General features: G+C 41.0%; 1 protein-coding gene across 1 annotated transcript; it reads right to left on the reverse strand.

Annotated features, from left to right (window-relative positions):
• Positions 1-10,081: 10,081 nt before the first annotated feature.
• Positions 10,082-16,497, reverse strand: LOC132853669 (rhamnose-binding lectin-like). Its single transcript, XM_060881580.1, has 10 exons — positions 16,466-16,497; positions 16,304-16,348; positions 15,983-16,109; positions 15,450-15,559; positions 11,613-11,657; positions 11,380-11,515; positions 11,189-11,292; positions 10,736-10,780; positions 10,329-10,464; positions 10,082-10,210 (listed from the first exon to the last, which is right to left on the reverse strand). The coding sequence occupies exons 2-10, from the start codon at positions 16,341-16,343 to the stop codon at positions 10,105-10,107; spliced, it is 849 nt and encodes a 282-aa protein (XP_060737563.1). The 5' UTR covers positions 16,344-16,348; positions 16,466-16,497; the 3' UTR covers positions 10,082-10,104.
• Between the last annotated feature and the right edge of the window lie 4,721 nt (positions 16,498-21,218).

Raw genomic sequence — 21,218 nt, forward strand, 5'->3', positions numbered from 1 at the left:
CGGTTTGCCTTGGGTCATGAGAAACGTACCACTATTCGCAGAGGATTGTGAGTGATCACCAGAGCAAAGGTACCTGTTATTGGTTTGGTTTTGGCTCATTTGAGTGAAGAGGCCAATTGTAAACATTTCCAAGGCCACAACGCACTCAAGCAACGACACAGGCCTGCATCGGGGGGTTGGGTGGGTGAGTGTTTGCTTGTGTGAATGGGCCCACTAAGATTTTATTTTGAAATTTACACTTTGTGTAATTTATGTGTTGGTTTAAAGTTTACAGATGCACCGTTACTAAAATAGTTAACAGTAAGAGTGGTTAAGTATTTTCCTTTGAGTGCATATTCCTTGCTGGGTGTTTAAGTGTATTGCAAAGGGAAGTGTTTGGACTGTTTACATTGGATTGGACACTAATTTTGTTTGTTATAATACCTATTGGTTATTGTTAGTCATTCTTATATGTTGTAACACATGTCAACTTACTTACTTAAACATATACATATACAAATTCTATAATTCACCTTGCAACATTTTATATCAGTAAAAATAAATACAAAACTGTTTTTTTTAAGAATGATTTTTATTGTGTATTTCAGAGTTAGGTATCAGAGTATAGTAATTTCTATAGTCGAGAGACCCCAAGTTATTGAACCCGTCGCCCCACCCTAAAGAGCTTAGACTTGACACAACTAAGTAGGGCAGGGGGCGCTACACTTGTGACGACGATAAACATACTTTAAGAATGTAATTAATCCCATGGCCTAAAGAGCACAAATATCCCATTCGAAACAGACTCCTGTGGGGCCACCACTCCACTATGTACTTCCCCTGCTGCCCGTGGGAGATGATGAACATTGGAGTGCTGACCCTCTGTAGCTCTCCTGGTCTTTCGAAGTGCTGTCCCATTACCATCAGACCGAGTCGGGGACACTGAACTAGATGGGAGACTTGTCCCCACCGAAGAAGACTTATTCTGGGCTTTTGGATCCCTGGACCCTGGGCTGGAAGGTACACATACACCCTGAGGGGCCGGCAAAACAGGGAGGGACTGAATCTCTAGGGGCAGATCTAGGCGGAACTTTAAGGGCTTTGGGCACTACCACCCACAAATCCCCTCCGTCTGTCTCCTCCTCTTCCAGAGGTGACACTTTTTCAGGCGGGAGGTCATCAAGGGGAGCATGAGCTGGAGAATCCCTACGGATCCTGGTTTTTAACAGAGAATGATGGACATGCTTTACCTTACTCAGTTCATCAACTGGGGCAATCGTATAGACAGCACCACCCTCTTTAGGTGTCTTCAGCACTTGGTACACCACTGGGCTCCACAGGTCCTGGATCCTATGGCGACCACTTGTGCAAGCTCACGGAGGTAGACCAACTGACCCTCCTCCAGTGGTGTAGACTGAACGTGCTGATTGTGATGTAACTTACATCGTTCTGCGGCAGCCTTTGACCTCTCACGTGCACCCTCAAAAGCAACATGGGGCCTCCTTTGATGCTCCAGAACCCACTCATGGGTATTACCCAAAACGGTCTCCTGTACCCTACCCAGCAAAAAGTCAACTGGGAGCCGTGGTTCTTATCCAAACATTAAAAAATGTGGGGACTGCCCAGTCCCTTGAAGTCACTCTTCCTAGAAACGGGCAAAGTGCGGAGGAGGTTATGCAGAGTTCTATTAAAAGGCTTGCACTGGCCATTACCGGCTGGATGATACGGAGTAGTGTGAGACTTTTCAACCTTGTATAGGTTACAGAGCTGTTGAATAAGGGAAGACTCAAATTGCGACCCTGATCCGAATGAATTCGACCAAGGACCCCAAACTTATAAAACCACTCCACAACAAGCACCTGGGCCACTGTCTCAGCCCGTTGGTCCCGAGTTGGAACAGCAAGAGTGTATTTTGGAAAAAGCATCAGTCATGACCAGAATATTTTCCAACCCTGCACAAGAAGGCTCAAGCACAATGAAATCAATTGCCAGTATTTCATTTGGCCTTGAGGCCATTAAATGAAAATTAAATTAAATAAAACTACGTGCAATTAGCAGACTGACACCTTTCGCACTCCTGACACCACTGCGTTACCTCAGTGGACATACCTGGCCAGTAACATCGCTGACGTACCAGCTCAATACCATGTCCCAGTGCCTCGACAGGGCATCTGCATTTCTGTTACTTCTGTCTGAGTGATATTTTACCTCGAAATCAAAAGCAGCAAGTTGCGCTGCCCAGCACTGCTCAGTTGCCCCAACCTTTGCTGTCTTCAAGTGACTGAGAGGGTTCTTATCAGTAAAGACCACACATTTATGTCCCAGCAAATACTCTCGAAATTTCTCAGTCATGGCCCACTTGAGTGCCAGAAACTCTAATTTCATCGAGCTATAGTTAGACATATTGCACTCAGTGGGCCTAAGACTGCGGCTAGCATAGGCGATGGGCCGCACCTTACCTCCTTGTTCCTGGGAAAGAACTGCCCCTAACCCACTATAACTGGCATCCACCTCTAGAACAAAAGGCCGGGAAAAATCGGCATAGGCAAGAACAGGAGCAGTGGTCAATTTACTTTTTAATGCCTCAAAACTACTCTGGCAATGTTCAGTCAAGGCATTAACAAAACACTGCTCCCCTCGTTTCCTAGATCTATTTATTCCCTGCCAACTCAGCCACCAGCTTATGCAGAGGGGCTGCCAACTTAGCAAACCCTTCTACAAACCGGCAGTAGTAACTGGCAAAGCCAAGAAAAGACCGCACCTCTGAAACACTAGTTGGGGTCCGCCACTGCGCCATTACCTCAATCTTGCTTGGGTCTGTTGCAACCCCATGGGATGACACCACATGTCCCAAATATTTTACCTCAGGTTGAAAGAATGCACACTTTCCTAACTTCGCCTTGAGGCCCTCATTACCTAGCCGGCTCAAAACCACTTCCAACTGCTCCAAATGTTGGTCCACCGATGAAGAAAACACCACAATGTCATCTAAATACAGGAGTAGAGACTGGCATTGTTGGTCACCAAACAACCTCTCCATCAAACGCTGAAAGGTGCTAGGAGCGTTACAAAGTCCAAACGGCATTCGATTCCACTCGAATGGGCCAAAAGGGGTACAAAAAGAAGTCTTAGGCCGGTCAACCTCTGTGACAGGGACCTGATTGTACACGCTGGCTAAATCCATAGTGGAAAACCAGAGGGCCCCTGCCAAGGCATCCAACGACTTATCGATGCGAGGCAAAGGGAAAGCGTCCTTCCTAGTTTTGGAGTTCAATTGAAGATAGTCTATACACATTCGTAGACTACCATCTTTCTTTTTAACCAAAACAATGGGAGAGGCATAAGGACTACAACTCTCCCTAATTACTTGTGCCTCCAGCAGTTGGTTGATATGTGTCTTTACCACCTCATACTCTGAAGGAGGTATCTGCCTATAATGTTGTCAGACAGGGGCATTATCTAAGAGGGGAATGTCATGTGAAAGGAGGTTAGTACACAAATCTGCATCATGAGCGGCAAACACATACTGGTACTTCTGAAGCAGGGCCTGAACCCGAGCTTGGTCTTCCCCTGACAGAACTGACAGATCAATAGTACTAATCTGCTCCTGCACTGTAGAACCTGTCAAAGATGCTTGGGAACTAACGGTAGCTGTCATTGACCTCACTTCAGTAATGCCTTCTGGCAAGCTGATAACAAACACACTATTTAGGGTGTCTAAGGATGTCTTAGGGTACAGTACATCATCAGTAGTACCTACATTCACCACCGGTATATAAACGGTGCCCTGGGTCACTTGAACGAGTGCAGGGGAAGCCAACAAGCATTATGGTCCGTATGGTCCTAACATATTCTGTTTTTTGCTTTTATTTGTTAAGGCAATTAAACCATCTTGTGGTGAATCTTAGGTTCAAAATATCAGTGTAATCCTTGTGATCGCACTACACCAAGCCTTGTTTCCTGTTACCAGTTTCTCATTTACCTTTCATGTTTTTGACCTTAGTTTCTGTTCTTTGTTTTTCGTTTTCTTGCTCTAGTCTGTTAATGTCTGCTGATGGCCTGACCTCTGTATGTTCACTGGATTGTTAGCCATTTGTTGCCTGCAATGGTGGTACTGCTGTGCTGAACTGTGGTTTGTTTCCCTCTTATTATCGACCTATATTATGTACTACAAGATTACTTCACACACTTTCTATTATAGAACACTGATTGTCTTCATGTCTCATAAGCATCTATCAATTAGCATAGCTTCCACACAATTTTGTCCTTTTTCCACTACTTTTCCTTATAGCTTAGTATTTTTAAAAGCATTTTTTTTGTCAAATGTTTACATTTTAGGTCATCGTCATATAAGGATCATCAGAGCTTTCTATGGCCGACTCGATTCCACCACTTGTGCTGCAGGACGACCTGCCAATCAAATCTGTAACAGACATTGCTCCTTGCCCAGTGCACAACACATTGTTTCATCTAGGTAACAAAAGTTGATGTGATGTGAGAAGAACTGATGTGTGACTTGAATTTTTATTCATTATTATTTTAATTGCAAATTACCATTATAATCAACATTCATTACTGATATCTGTAAAGTCAATGAAACCATTGTTTTGCAGATGTAATGGAAGGTGCTACTGTCACGTGCCAGTTCAAATGTGTCTTTCCTGATCCCTGCTATGGCACCTATAAGTACCTGTCAATTTCTTACTACTGTGCCTGTAAGTTTCTTTCTGCTATATATCTAACAAATGAGACTCAACTAATTCTGATCTGCTAATATATAATATATAATACTGTATATATAATAAAGTCAAAAAGGCTAAGGTAAGTAGATTAGAGAAGATATAATGGGTGAAATACAATCATAAAAATATTTTTTTTGTTGTAAACCAAATGATATCCATCCATCCATCCATCTTCTACCGTTTATCCGGGGCCGGGTCGTGGGGGCAGCAGTCTAAGCAGGGACGTCCAGACTTCCCTCTCCCCAGACACTTCCTCCAGCTCTTCCGAGGGAATACCGAGGCGTTCCCAGGCTAGCCGAGAGACATAGTCCCTCCAGCGTGTCCTAGGTCTTCCCCGTGGCCTCCTCCCGGTTGGACATGCCCGGAAAACCTCCCCAGGGAGGCGTCCAGGAGGCATCCGGAACAGATGCCCGAGCAACCTCAGCTGACTCCTCTCGATGTGGAGGAGCAGCGGCTCTACTCTGAGCACCTCCCGAGTGACCGAGCTCCTCACCCTATCTCTAAGGGAGCGCCCAGCCACCCTGCGGAGGAAACTCATTTTGGCTGCCTGTATCCGGGATCCCAAAAGCTCATGACCATAGATGAGGGTAGGAACGTAGATCAACTGGTAAATAGAGAGCTTTGCCTTGCGGCTCAGCTCTTTCTTCACCACAACAGACCTGTATATCGACCGCATCATTGCAGACGATACACCGATCCGCCTGTCGATCTCCCGCTCCATCCTTCCCTCACTCGTGAACAAGACCCCAAGATACTTAAACTCCACTTGAGGCAGGAGCTCTCTGCCAACCTGAAGAGGGCAAGCCACCCTTTTCCGGCTGAGAACCATAGCCTCGGACTTGGAGGTGCTAATTCTCATCCCCGCCGCTTCACACTCGGCTGCAAACCGTCCCAGTGCACGCTGAAGGTCCTGATTTGAGGAAGCCAACAGGACAACATCATCTGCAAAAAGCAGAGACGAAATCCTGTGGTCCCCAAACCGGACTGTACTGATGGACACCCTTATGCTTGAACATGGTGTTTGTTATGGACAAACTGTGACTAGCACAGAAGTCCAATAACAGAACACCACTTGGGTTCAGGTTGGGGGGGGGCGTTCCTCCCAATCATGCCCCTTCAGGTGTCACTGTCACTGCCCTCGTGAGCGTTGAAGTCCCCTAGTAGAACGACAGAGTCCCCGGTCGGAGCACTTTCCAGCACCTCTTCCAGAGACGCCAAGAAGGTCGGGTACTCTACACTGCCATTTGGCCTGTAAGCACAAATAACAATGAGAGACCTATCCCCAGCCAGAAGGCGCAGGGAAATGATAGAGTAGTAGAGAGTCCAGCCTCTCTCAAGGAGTTGTGTTTTCTGTGCGTGGAGGCGAGCCCTATCTCTCAACCTCTCGTACCAGCTCAGGCGCCTTCCACCCCAGCGAGGTGACATTCCATGTCCCTAGAGCCAGATTCCGTGTCCAGGGATTGGGTCGCCGAAGCCCCCGCCTTCAACTGCCACCCAATCCACATTGCACCAGCCCCTTACGGTTCCTCCTGCAGGTGGTGGGCCCACAGGAGATCGGCCCCACGTCGCTCCTTCGGGCTGAGCCCGGCAGGGCCCCGTGGGGTAAGACCCGGCCACCAGGCACTCGCATACAAGCCCCAACCCCAGGTGGGGCCCCGGGTTGCGCCATACCGGGCAACATCACGGACCTTGATATTAAGTTTCTCATAAGGGGTATTTGAACCGCTCTTTGTCTGGCCCGTCACCCAGGACCTGTTTGCCTTGGGAGACCCTACCAGGGGCAGAAAGCCCCAGACAACATAGCTCCTAGGATCATTCAGGCACGCAAACCCCTCCACCACAATAAGGTGGCTGTTCGACGAGGGGCAAATGATATCATTTATATAAAAAATATTCATTTTAATTAACTAATTTTTAAAACCTGTAATCAGAATGATTTCACTTCTCTGGTAAATACAATTCACACAGTATGAAAGGTATTTTATGTGCAGCACTACATTATTATCTGTTCTCTTTTATTGACAGAATAACTCGAGGGATTCCAGCTTTGTTCCCAGGGGCCTCACTTCAGTCTAAAAAGGAATCAGACCAAATGCATTTGTTAGCTTAATGAGTTGTGGTGTTGATGCGCTTTAAATTAGCATGCTAAAATCAACTGCTGTAATCATTTTTGTATCTTGTTTATTTGCATTTACATGTAATCAGTTCCTCCTAAATAAATTCACTTTAGTAATAATGCTTTAATAAACTATCCACTAAATGCAAGCATAACAGTGATGCTCATCATGCCATGTCATGTCATGTTTCCTGAGGACACTAAAGAAAAATCAGCTTTCCTCGGATATCCTGGTGAACTTCTACCGCTGTGTAATAGAAAGCATCCTAACCAGCTGTGTCACAGTCTGGTATGGAAGCTGCTCTCTTGCAGAACGCAGGGCATTGCAGCGGGTGGTGAAAACCACCCAGCGCATCACAGGGACTCCACTTCCTGCGACAAGAAAAGCTGTCTGTGTCGAGCTCGCAGCATTCTTAAGGACTCCTCTCATCCCGCCCATAGACTGTTTTCACTTTTGCCCTCCGGCAGGCGTTTCAGGTGCGTCCGGACCAGTACCAGCCGACTAAAAAACAGCTTTTTTCCTTTATTGAACTCTGCCCCTCGCTGATCCTACTGTCCTTCATTCTACTGCCAACCCCCCCACCCAAACCCCCATCGCTTCCATATTACCACTTTATTTAACTTATTTAAATCTTGCAAAAACTGTATATCCTGCACTTGCTACTATTGCACTCTGGGGATGAGTTTCATCAACAGGGATGGGGAAACTGGTTAGGGTTTTGAAAATAACAGCAAACTGAAATACGATGTGTTTTTTATTGTCACCTGAGGTTATTTGTTTGTTTTATAGAAGTTAGTGAAGAACACACAATTGTTATGCAGGTTAATAACACAGACTTGAAGGAGGGTGTACTTGACTATCTATCTACCTATCTATCTATCTATCTATCTATCTATCTATCTATCTATCTAAGTATGTGAAAATTTAACATGACAAATCAATTTCTGAATATTTAATTTTATATAAAGTTATAATTTCACACAAAATACACATTACATATTTGCACATAACACTAATCAATCTATATTCATTCATTCATTCATTCATCTTCTACCGCTTATCCGAACTACCTCGGGTAACGGGGAGCCTGTGCCTATCTCAGGCGTCATCGGGCATCAAGGCAGGATACACCCTGGACAGAGTGCCAACCCATCGCAGGGCACACACACACTCCCATTCACTCACGCAATCACACACTAGGGACAATTTTCCAGAGATGCCAATCAACCTACCATGCATGTCTTTGGACCGGGGGAGGAAACCGGAGTACCCGGAGGAAACCCCCGAGGCACGGGGAGAACATGCAAACTCCACACACACAAGGCGGAGGCGGGAATCGAACCCCGACTCTGGAGGTGTGAGGCGAACGTGCTAACCACTAAGCCACCATGCCCCTTAATCAATCTATAGACAGTTGTAATTGCTCTTGTAATATTTGTAGATTCCTTTTCATGTGTCAGAGATGCCAAGCAAATCTATCTTTTTTCGATTTTTTGTCCATTTCATCTGTTTGGGTAAACATAACAAATTCTCTTAGCAGGCTTATGTGTATTCAGAATGTGACAAACATGAAAAACTACAAAGCAAAACTATATAGTGAAATCCTTTCATTAGAATTCTAAAATGGCTGTGAATTTCTTTTAATTTAGAAAATGGTAACAAGTTTGTCCTTACTATCCTTGTGAGAACATTTATATGGTGCTTAAGCCTACGAACAGTGCTTAACCCTGATCCCTTGACATCAGTGTATTATTTTTGAACTTGTAAATAAAGATAGCATAACTAAATTTTTTTTACTTCAAAATGTCATGTATAAGCTACTTGAGGTTTCATTTTCATTTATTGTGCTTAAATGCATAAGTAAATTAATATGGAAGTGCCCAAGTAATATTTACTTAGTGTTTTGTCATTTTATAAACTAAAGCAAAAAAAAAATGACAAACTCAAGTAAAACTTACTCCATGAAGCCAGGCAATTTTTGCACATGTGCTCTTGGGCCCAAAGTGAAAAGAATTGTGAAAAGTGAAAATTTTCTCGAAGAATAAAGTGATGTTTATATGTGCGTGTGCGCGCGCGCGCGTGTGTGTGTGTGTGTGAAATGTTTACAAATTTGTAGCTTTTCTTTTGTCTGGAGGCCAACTGAAATGCAATGCCCAATGCTTTGAACAGTGTTTGACTGTGTGTGTGTGTGTGTGTGTGTGTGTGTGTGTGTGTAGCATCATTTCGGTAGATCATATTTTGCCCTCTGCTAGGCAAAGGCATATCAAAAGTGTGAAATATTTACAAATGTGTGGTTTTTTTTTCTGGAGGCTTAATGAAATGTGTGTGTGTGTGTGTGTGTGTGTGTGTGTGTATGTGTGTGCATGTGTGTGTGTGGTGTGTGAGTGTGTGTTTTGGGTGCGTGTGTTAGTGGACATTTTATGTGTGCATTTTTGTGTCTGTATGTATGTTCATTGCACTTAAAAGGGCAAAAGTGTGACCTATTGCCCCACTAAATGTGGCCGAGTCAAATTGACTCGGGAGGACTTGAGGAGGAAAAACTAAAATAGACAAAATTAATTTTATTTGCAAAGTTCATAATTTGGAACAATCCTGGTAAATTTCAGGCAAATATGTGGAAGGAAACCCAAGTTATGACACATTAAACTTTCCAGATGAGTCAAATAGACCCCAGGTCTGCACAAGGGTTAATAACTATTTGCCCCTCTCTGCTTGAGCATTTTATTTACAATATTTTTGGACTTTGTTTATTGAATCATGGTTTGGAAGGTGAACTTTTCACATAAAGTCACACAAACCTCATAGCTCTTATGCTTGCACTTGCACCTCATAGCTCTTATGCTTGACTTTATTGTGACACTTTATTGTAATCATTAGTAAGTAGCACATATGTTTAGCTTCAGTTGATTATATAACATGCAAATATTAAGTACACCAAAACCAAAAATCCCACATTGTATGAACTGATGGTTGCATATTAAGAATCCAGTCTCAGACTGCTTCAGACTGAAGAGAGGCCAATGGAGATAAAGCTGGGTTCCCTCCTGTTATTCTGCCAACAGCATTAAAGACAATGGGAATGAGAGAACAGTTGTCCTGAACATTAAATACTTTTCATATTACATATATATATATATAATGTATTGTAGTTATCATTAAATAATACAGATTATATATATAGTGATTAGTACTTAGTGATTGTATTTTTTTATTTAAACAATGTATAAATCCTTTATGTATTTGATATGTAAGAAAGATAAACTTAGTTAGAAACAGGAGTACACAACTGTCAGGTACTTATAAGTGAGAAAACATGGGTCAGAGAAGACATCATTTGTAGCAGGCACGTTACAGCTGCTCTGTCCCTCACATCTGCAAAACAACAGATTTTGATTTAAATTGTATACATAAATATCATTATCATATTTAAGTGATAACAGTCATGTATAGTAATGATGAAAAATCACAGTTCAGGTACATCTTCCATTACCTAGATGCAACTTTATTTAGTGCATCAGGTGTGTAGCAGTTTGTGACAGTGAGTTGACTGGCAGGTCGTCCAGAAGAACATGTGGTGGAATCGGTTCGACCGTAGTTAGCGCTGATAATATTTATACGGCGAGCACCTAAAGTTGGAACCATTTTACACAGGGGATAATAGGTTAGCAAAACAGTTGAAAAAATGAAAAGAGAAAAAGTAAATCAGTGGAAAAATACCAATGTTATGGTCTTGGGGTAACACTTATTACTACATAGCTCTCCTAGGACATGTATTTACAGTTGGTGCTTATTGTCTTAAAATGATTGTTCTATAATAGGTAGTGTATAAAGTAATCTTTATTATGTAGCTAAATTAAAAGGTAGATCAATACAATAAATAAAAAAATAAACACAAACCACATGTCAGTATAGCAGTATTGCCTTCACAGGTCACAAGTGTCCCTGCAAGATACAGATTCATTGATGAATTATTTGGTTTGCAACGTCATTTTGGTACAGACTGTGTGACAAAAGTTCTAAAATTATTCTGAATATCAAGAAATTTTAATTCCAATTTAAAAATAAATGTTTACTAGCATAACAAGAAAAACTATAGATCTATTAAATATCCTTGAAATAAAATTGTTATTAATTAAATTATTTAAAAAATAAAGTCATACTGTGTTTTTTCATAGTAAACACCTGACTACACCAGAATCAGCATCCTGGTGGGAACCTAACCTTGGATCAATGTTTTCTATTTGTTCTAGCCTACTTTTAGTCATAGCTCAGATGTCTTAAAGTGCTTTAGTTCATTTCTGTTTATCCAAGATCCCTAAAAGAATTCAAGAAGAAGCTCAGATTACTCACTATTGCACTTGTAGGACACAGTGAGGTATTTAGCAGTCCAAGAGCAAGGATCGGTAAAAATGGTGTATGAAGATTGAACAGTGCATGTCTTCTTTCCATTACACCTTTAAATGAAAGTAAAATGTTAATAAGTAGAAGTAAACATGCTTCTAACTCTACAAACATTTACAAGATCATATAAAGAAGGGTACATTGAGGCCACTTTGGAGAGTGTGTTTGGAGCGTAACAGTTGGTGTTCTGGAACAAACTGCTGAAAAGTCCATTTACGCAGGTTAGTGAATCAGCCCGGCCATAGTTTGCATTTATGATCTGAATACAACCATCTCCTGCACAGAGACATATGTAAAATTGCAGTAGACCAATGGCAACATTAAAAGTGTTAAAATGCTCAGCAGCCCAATAATAAGGCACTAAAGATCTTACCACAGTCCAGCGTGCTGTAGCCTTGCTCACAGATCACAGTGTTCTCTAAAGAAAGGACACAATACTGTATTTACTCAATGTGTGGATAAACTAGTATAAATCATAGGAATTAGTTCTGAAATTGTTATATTGTCTCAAAAACAAACAAAATCTTCTAGGTACAGTATTATAGAAGTGTTTGAAAAAAGGACATCTGAGATTTAAAGGAAAACAAATATTATATATATATATATATATTTAACTCCTTAACTCCTTTAAAAAATATATATATATATATAACTTATATAAAAGTTTATAAAATATATAAAACTTGCTAGTTTCTAGTTGGGTATTTTAGTAGATTTTAGTATTTTATTTTCTTTCTTTCTTTAATCTAGCCATGGGGGTCACAGTCCAGTGACTTCTGTGCCGGGCCCAAGCCCGGATAAATAGAGAGGGTTGCGTCAGGAAGGGCATCCGGCATAAAACATTGCCAAATCTAACCATGCGAATTGTCAGTAAGAATTTCATACCGGATCGGTCGAGGCCCGGGTTAACAACGACCGCCATCGGCGCCGTTGACCTACAGGGCGCCGGTGGAAATTGGGCTACTGTTGGTCGAAGGAGTAGAGGAGGGAGGAGAGTGCACAGACAGAGAGAGAAGAGGAAAGGTAAGAGTGTAGGACTGAGAATAGGGACTCTGAATGTTGGTACTATGACAGGGAAAGGTAGAGAGCTGGCTGATATGATGGAGAGAAGGAAGGTGGATATACTGTGTGTACAGGAGACCAAGTGGAAGGGTAGCAAGGCTCGTAGTATAGGAGCAGGATTCAAGCTGTTTTATTATGGTGTGGATAGTAAGAGAAATGGGGTAGGTGTGGTCCTGAAGGAGGAGTTTGTGAGGAATGTTCTGGAGGTGAAGAGAGTGTCAGACAGGGTGATGAGTCTGAAGTTAGAGATTGAAGGGGTGATGTTGAATGTTGTTAGTGGTTATGCCCCGCAGGTAGGTTGTGAGTTAGAGGAGAAAGAGAGATTCTGGTGTGAATTCGATGAGGTGATTGAGAGTATTCCCAAGGGTGAGAGAGTGGTGATAGGAGCGGATTTTAATGGACATGTTGGTGAGGGGAACACAGGTGATGAGGAGGTGATGGGCAAGTTTGGAGTTAAGGAAAGGAACCTTGAAGGACAGATGGTAGTAGACTTTGCTAAGAGGATGGACATGGCTGTGGTTAACACGTATTTTCAGAAGAGGGAGGAACATAGAGTGACTTACAAGAGTGGAGGTAGGAGAACACAGGTAGACTACATCCTTTGTAGAAGAGGCAATCTGAAAGAGATTAGTGACTGTAAAGTGGTAGTGGGAGAGAGTGTAGCCAGACAGCATAGGATGGTGGTGTGTAGGATGACTCTGATGGTCTATAAGAGGAAGAGGTCAAAGATAGAGAAGAAAACTAAGTGGTGGAAGCTGAAAAAGGAGGAATGTTGTGAGGAATTTAGACAGAAGTTGAGGCAGGCTCTGGGTGGTCAGGTAGTGCTGCCAGATGACTGGGAAACTACAGCAGAAGTGATCAGGGAGACAGGGAGAAAGGTGCTGGGTGTGTCATCTGGAAGGAGGAAAGAAGATAAGGAGACTTGGTGGTGGAATGAGGAAGTTCAGGATAGTATCCAGAGGAAGAGATTAGCCAAGAAGAAGTGGGATATGGACAGGACTGAAGAGAATAGACAGGATTACAAGGAGTTACAGCGCAGAGTGAAGAGGGAGGTGTCTAAGGCCAAGCAGAAGGCATATGATGAGTTGTACACTAGGTTAGACACTAGAGAAGGAGAGAAGGACTTGTACAGGTTAGCTAGACAGAGGGATCGAGATGGGAAGAATGTGCAGCAAGTTAGAATTATTAAGGATAGAGATGGAAGGGTGCTCACAAGTGAGGAGAGTGTACAGAGGAGATGGAAGGAATACTTTGAGGAGCTGATGAATGAGGAAAATCAGAGGGAAAAAAGAGTAGAAGGGGTGAACTTTGTGGAACAGGAAGTAGATAAGATTAGAAAGGATGAAGTCAGGAAGGCCTTGAAGAGTATGAAAAGTGGAAAGGCAGTTGGTCCTGACGACATCCCGGTAGAGGTCTGGAAGTGTCTAGGAGAGGCAGCAGTGGAATTTTTAACTAGTTTGTTCAACAGGGTATTAGAAAGTGAGAGGATGCCTGAGGAATGGAGAAGGAGTGTGCTAGTGCCGATCTTTAAGAATAAGGGTGACGTGCAGAGTTGCAGCAACTATGGGGGATAAAGTTGATGAGCCATACAATGAAGTTGTGGGAAAGAGTAGTGGAAGCTAGGTTAAGGAAGGTGGTGGAAATTTGTGAGCAGCAGTATGGCTTCATGCCCAGAAAGAGCACAACAGATGCAATTTTTGCTCTGAGAATGTTGATGGAGAAGTATAGGGATGGTCAGAGGGAGTTGCACTGTGTGTTTGTAGACTTAGAGAAAGCGTATGACAGGGTGCCAAGAGAAGAGCTGTGGTACTGTATGAGGAAGTCAGGAGTAGCAGAGAAGTATGTCAGAGTGGTGCAGGACATGTATGAGAGGAGCAGGACAGTGGTGAGGTGTGCTGTAGGTCAGACAGAGGAGTTCACAGTGGAGGTGGGACTGCATCAGGGATCGGCTCTGAGCCCCTTCCTGTTTGCTATAGTGATGGACCAGTTGTCAGAGGAGGTCAGACAGGAGTCTCCTTGGACGATGATGTTTGCAGATGACATTGTGATCTGTAGTGAGAGCAGGGAGCAGGTGGAGGAAAACCTGGAGAGGTGGAGGTTTGCGCTGGAGAGAATAGGAATGAAAGTCAGTCGTAGTAAGACTGAGTACATGTGTGTGAATGAAAGGGAGGGAAGTGGAACAGTAAGGTTACAGGGTGAAGAGGTGAAGAAGGTACAGGAGTTTAAGTACTTGGGGTCAACAGTCCAGAGTAATGGAGAGAGAGGGAAAGAAGTAAAGAAGCGAGTGCAGGCAGGTTGGAGTGGGTGGAGAAAGGTGTCAGGAGTTCTGTGTGATAGGAAAATATCAGCAAGAATCAAGGGGAAGGTGTACAGGACAGTGGTGAGACCGGCCGTGCTGTATGGTTTAGAGACAGTGTCACTGAAGAAGAGACAGGAGTCAGAGCTTGAGGTAGCCGAACTGAAGATGTTGAGGTTCTCTTTGGGTGTGACAAGATTGGACAGGATTAGGAACGAGTACATCAGAGGGACAGCCCATGTTGGACGTTTGGGGGACAAAGTTAGGGAGGCGAGATTAAGATGGTTTGGACATGTTCAGAGGAGGGAGAGTGAGTACATTGGTAGGAGAATGTTGGACATGGAGCTGCCAGGCAGGAGGCAAAGAGGAAGGCCAAAGAGGAGGTATATGGATGTAATTAATGAGGATTTGAAGCTAGTGGGTGCAAGTGTTGAGGATGCAGAAGATAGGGTTAGGTGGAGAGAGATGATTCGCTGTGGCGACCCCTGAAGGGAAAAGCCGAAAGAAGAAGAAGAAGAATTTCTTTCTTTCTTTCTTTCTTTCTTTCTTTCTTTCTTTCTTTCTTTCTTTCTTTCTTTCTTTCTTTCAGAAATTAATAAAGACACTGAAAAATACATAACTGGACTTTACAGATTTTTTTTTAAGGAAGAAACAAGTGGAATCTGTCAGTGGAACAATCTGAATTAGTTTAGACATGCACTGGGTTGGCACTGGTGCAGTGATGAGAACAGTATTATATCTATATATTGATATATCTATAGATATCTCTATATACGAGGTCTGTATTGTTGTCTTAGTAGAGAGCATCCTTCTTCAGTACTTATTATTCCCATAAGTGTCTGCACTACTTACGGCCAGTGATGCAGTCATAAGTGGTGTTGTAGTACTTGTAGGTTCCAAAACATGGGTCAGAGTTGCCAAGTAAATCAGTCTTTACCTCACACTCTCTTAGTCCATTGCACCTATATGGGGTATATAGACCAAATGCTGTCACCAGGGTTATGATATTGTTTCTTTAGAATTTGGAATAAATAAAAGACAATAAATGTAAATTATCTGCAATATTCAAAGACAAATCACAAATAAATTATTCAACAAACTACAATAAGTAATTGTGGATATAGTAAAGGTAAGGAGATATTTTATTTATCATTAATGGAAGGAGACTCCCATATTAGTCAATTAGTAAAAGGACCATCCAAGTTGATTGGTTACTTAACAAGCTGCATTTTCTGTTTTATTAACTTGACACACATTATCCTATTTTATTAACTAAAGGCTGGAGGGGAAACGACATTTAATAGCCTCTATGGTTTAAGTGCTAACTTCTCATGGACATTCTACAACACGTGTATTATGGTGTTATAACCCAAAAAACTATGTACCTGTCAGCAATAGTAGAAATACTCAAGGCACAGTTGGTGTTAGCAACCTCAGAAGGGGGCCGATTACTACAGGTGTCACGGTTTGTACGTCCATATATAGTAGACTTCACCTTTATCAGTCCAGTGTCTGAAGACACAATAAAGCAAAAACAAACACAAATATATGCTGTCTCATGGTTTCTTGTTTGCAACTCAGAAGCCTGTGTCTTTTCATATCAATGAGTATTGTAATATCTAGTTTCCTGTAGTAATAAAATAATTTCATATACCAATCATAGGCTTATTACATACTGTTAGAAAATGTGAAATATTTAAACTTACCACAAGCAAGGTGCTGGATATTACCATAGCAGGTAATCATATTCTCTGAAACAATAAATTATTTTCATAGATATTATCACATGTATATCTGAAGTATTTGCTATGTATTATAGAATTAATATGTTAAGCTATTTAAAATGTTTGACTATATTCAGTTTTTACCTCCGGAAACAAGCCAACTGGGGGTTGCAATAAGTACTGTAAAGCAAAACACAGGCAACTTAATAAAAGAAACAAATTCCACATTGTTTACTATTTCTCCTCTTAAGATGCAGGTTTAATTTAACTGAACACACTCATGGATTTCATATGGAAAGCACAGAAGAACTTACAGGTGAGTAGCATAAGCTTCAGTAGGAGCATCATGATGCTGGTGTTGATGAATCAAGTGATGGACCACTGGAAGAGCTTGCTTTATAAAGGGTTTCAGGAAATAGAAAAACAACATTTTGAAAATTAATATACTGTACTTCCTTATTCCACTTTTCCTCATACCTCTCTGGGTTTTTCCTCATACATAATGGGTCAAACAACAAATCATAAACCTTCTATAGAAACTGGAGACCATTAAAATATACAGTGTTAACATTGATGAATTGTGCACTCATTTTAGATTGTATTGAAGGACCAAAATATCTTGTTTGTTTGTGGCCAAACTACACTGGGGTGGGGAACTTAAAGTTTCACTCACTAGCAGCTACTTTAAGAAGCTTCACTGATGGACATTTAATCAGTAATCAGTGTAAACAGTTTTGTGTGATGTGCAGCGTGTAGCAGGCTAGTTCAATACAGATATTTTAATCTTCCCTAAAACAGATGCCATGCTGTGCTTTTTCCCTCTGTCACTTTTTTATTATTTTAACAAAGAATATAAGTAAGCATTTATGGCATTTGGCAGATATCCTTACCTAGAGTAGACATTTCACAAGCAAAGTTATGAATAAGTTTTTTTGTCTGGCGTGTTTATTAAGGGAAAAACCTTGTATAAGGATGTACAGATTTAAGTAAGATTAAAATTATTTCCTGAAATTCAATAAAGTGATATGTTTTCAGGTCGGTAGCCAGCCTATTCAAAGGGGGGGTTCTTTTTTTTTCAAAAAGTGGACCTTTTTGCAGTTTTTCTCCTCCTTTTGTATTTAATTATGAGGTTCAAATACTTCATTTTGGTGACATTTTATGCACTAATTTGTGCTGGATTAGCTTGTCTGCTGGTATCTTAACAAGCAAGCTTTTTGATGCATCTAAATTATTTACTGCATTGTTGTCAAATTGCTTCCTCATGTACCACCTTTGTCAGTCCATACACAGTTCATAAGTTTAAAGACCACACTAACAACAGAATAGATTTAATGAACTTTACTGAAGTATTAATAATAATTATTTTCATCATAATTTCTTGACTCTCTGTAAATGCCTCTTGCTTAAAGGCTTGTTGCTGTATTTGTCTTGACACTTATGGATTTAGTACACTGGTCAGTTCCAATCTTCTTGGGTGCAATTTGGAGAATATGTTCACAGCTTCATCCAGGTTTTTTTTTACGTAACTAGTACGTCGTGTGTTAGCTGGGTAGGCATTGTAAATCAATTAATATACTAATCATTCCAGATAATTTACCTCAAGCGGTCCGCTTTGAAGTTGTCAGAGGAATAAAGACGTGCACCGAAGGAGAGAAGCATTCCCATTGGCTCCAGTCTGCCGGTATTGGCCAATCACAAAAGTTGATATTGCACAGCCAATATCACTGAATATCCCACTATGTTTTATTACTATAATTACGCTACGTTTATATGGATATTATATTGTAGACTACTGAGTGGATAAAATATAGAAATCCTTTTAATTAATATATATATATATATATATATATATATATATACGTATATATATATATATACGTATATATATATATATATATATATATATATATATATATATATATATATATATATATATATATATACGTATATATATATATATATATATATATATATAAATAACCCCTCCCCCCATCATTCAGAGGCGATGCTTATATATATACCCCCACCACCACCACCACAGCCTACAGGCTTGGTTTTAAAGCTATAATAAAAAAAACAGTTGTGAATTTATATTAATGTTTGCTGACCTATCAGTTCAGAAAATATCACTTTATACTGAGTTTCAGGAAATAAGTCTGATCTTACTTGCTATCCTCCTAGTTTCAATGTATACAGTAAATGCAAAGACAATAAAGGCTTTCATTCATTCATTCACTTAAATCTGTACTTCCTTATACAAGGTTTTTCCCCTTATTAAACAGGCCAGACAAAAAAAGTGACTCTTCTACAGATAGTTGGGTGGCAATAAGCTAAGTTACAGTCGTATGCAAAAGCTTAGGAACCCCTGACAATTTCCATGATTTTCATTTATAAATATTTGGTTGTTTGGATCAGCAATTTCATTTTGAACTATCAAATAACTGAAGGACACAGTAATATTTCAGTAGTAAAATGGATTTTATTGGATTAACAGAAAATGTGCAATATGCATCAAAACCGAAGTTTTTTGGCACCCTTGCCATTTTGTTGATTTGACAGGTGCATACAATCATGAGAAAAGGTATTTAAGGTGGCCAATTGCAATTTGTTGTTCTCTTTGACTCTCCTCTGAAGAGTGGCAACATAGAGGCCTCAAAACAACTCTCAAATGACCTGAAAACAAAGATTGTTCAACATTATGGTTTAGGGGAAGGCTACAAAATGTTATCGCAGAGATATAAGCTGTCAGTCTCCACTGTGAGGAACATAGTGAGGAAATGGAAGACCACAGGCACAGTTTTTGATAAGACCAGAAGTGGCAGGCCACGTAAAAATATTGGAGAGGCAAAGGCAAAGGATGGTGAGAACGATCAAAAACAGCCCACAGATCACATCCAAAGACCTACAACATCAACTTGCTGCAGATGGTGTCACTGTGCATTGTTCAACAATTCAGGTGAAGCTGTACGGGAGAGTGATGCGAAAGGAGACTTTTCTGCATACACGCCACAAACGGAGTCGCTTGAGTTATGCAAACGCACATTTGGTCAAGCCAGCTTCATTTTGAAATAAGCTGCTGTGGAGTGATGAAACAAAGATTGAGTTATTTGGTCATAACAAGGGGCATTATACATGGTGGCAAAAGAACACAGCATTCCAAGAAAAACACTTGCTACCCACAGTAAAATTTGAAAGTGAAAGTGAATGTGACGTGACATACGGCTAAGTACTGTATGGTGACCCATAGAATTTGTTCTCTGCGTTTAACCCATCTAAAGTGCACACACACCGTGAACACACACCCAGAGCAGTGGGCAGCCATTTATGCTGTGGTGTTCGGGGAGCAGTTGGGGGAGTTTGGTGCCTTGCTCAAGGGCACCTCAGTCGTGGCTGGCCCGAGACTCGAACACACAACCTTAGGGTTAGGAGTCAGATTCTCTAACCATTAGGCCTCGACTTCCCCCCTAAAATTTGTAAAATTTGATGGCGGTTCCATCATGCCGGCTGTGTGGCCAGTGCCAGTACTGGGAATCTGGTTAAAGTTGAGGGTCGCATGGATTCCACTCAATATCAGCAGATTCTTGAGAATAATGTTGAGGAATCAGTTACACCGGGGCTGGATATTTCAACAAGACACCAAACCCACGATCTAAGTCTAAGTCTAATCTAAGGCAATCTAAGTCCCCAGACCTGAATATCATTGAACATCTGTGAGTTGATTTAAAGCGGGCTGGCCATGCTCTGCAACCATCAAACCTAACTGAACTGGAGATGTTTTGTAAGAAGGAATGGTCCAAAGTACATTCATCCAGAATCCAGATACTCATTACAGGCTATAGGGAACGTCTAGAGGCTGTTATTTCTGATAAAGGAGGCTCTACTAAATATTGATGTGATTTTTCTTTTGGGGTGCCCAAATTTAAGGACCTGTCTAATTTCGTTTTGATGCATATTGCGCATTTTCTGTTAATCCAATAAACCTCATTTCTCTACTGAAATATTACTGTTTCCTTCAGTTATTTGATAGGTCAAAATGAAGTTGCTGATCCAAACACCCAAATATTTATAAAACTGAAAATCATGGAAATTGTCAGCGGTCCCTAAACTTTTGCATACAACTGTATCCATATTATATCACTATTACATTATTAATCATATTAATCAAAACATTCTGTCACAGCAGCAGATATCTAAGTAGGTGCAGGTACAACAGTATTTTAGTTTTTCAGTGAATTCCCTAAAGTCAATTAGGTGATGTAGGTTTGCAGACCTGGCAAAAGAATAAACCTTTAAGTGGTACACATTATATTAAGTCATATCAAATGCCTTTTCCGATATAGGACTACAAGACTTTTAAAGTGGTATAATGTGTGTCAATTCTGTACATTTTTCTTCTCCCTGTGGTATTATATTTTTATTTATCCAGAATTATGTGATGATGATGATATATGATTTAATCATTTTGAACCAATTCAATGTGATTTTTGCATTCGTGTACATGTTTCTGTTTTTCTGGGTCACTATTTTGGATTACCTTTTGCACCTGTCAGCTTAAGTACTGTGTTTAAAATGTTTATTACTGTTTGTTTATTGACTGACAGATTGGACACAAACTGTCAGAATATTAACCGACTTCACATAAATTCACACAATTCTCATCTGTTATGCTTGCATTCAGAGGACAGTTTATTGCTTAATCATTAGTACAGTGGATTAGTTTAAGAGCTACTGATTACAAGGTTTAAAGTCATAACGTCAGTAGAGTAGTTGATTATATAACATGAAAAACTGAAGTATCCCACCACGAAGACTCCTGCACCTTATTATGTGCATGGTTGAATATTTAAAGCTGATTCCTTTTCAGACTGAAGAGAGGACACATGGCAGAAAGCTGCAG

This window comes from Tachysurus vachellii, chromosome 11 (assembly GCF_030014155.1).
Source record: "Tachysurus vachellii isolate PV-2020 chromosome 11, HZAU_Pvac_v1, whole genome shotgun sequence".
NCBI classification, from domain to species: Eukaryota; Metazoa; Chordata; class Actinopteri; order Siluriformes; family Bagridae; genus Tachysurus; species Tachysurus vachellii.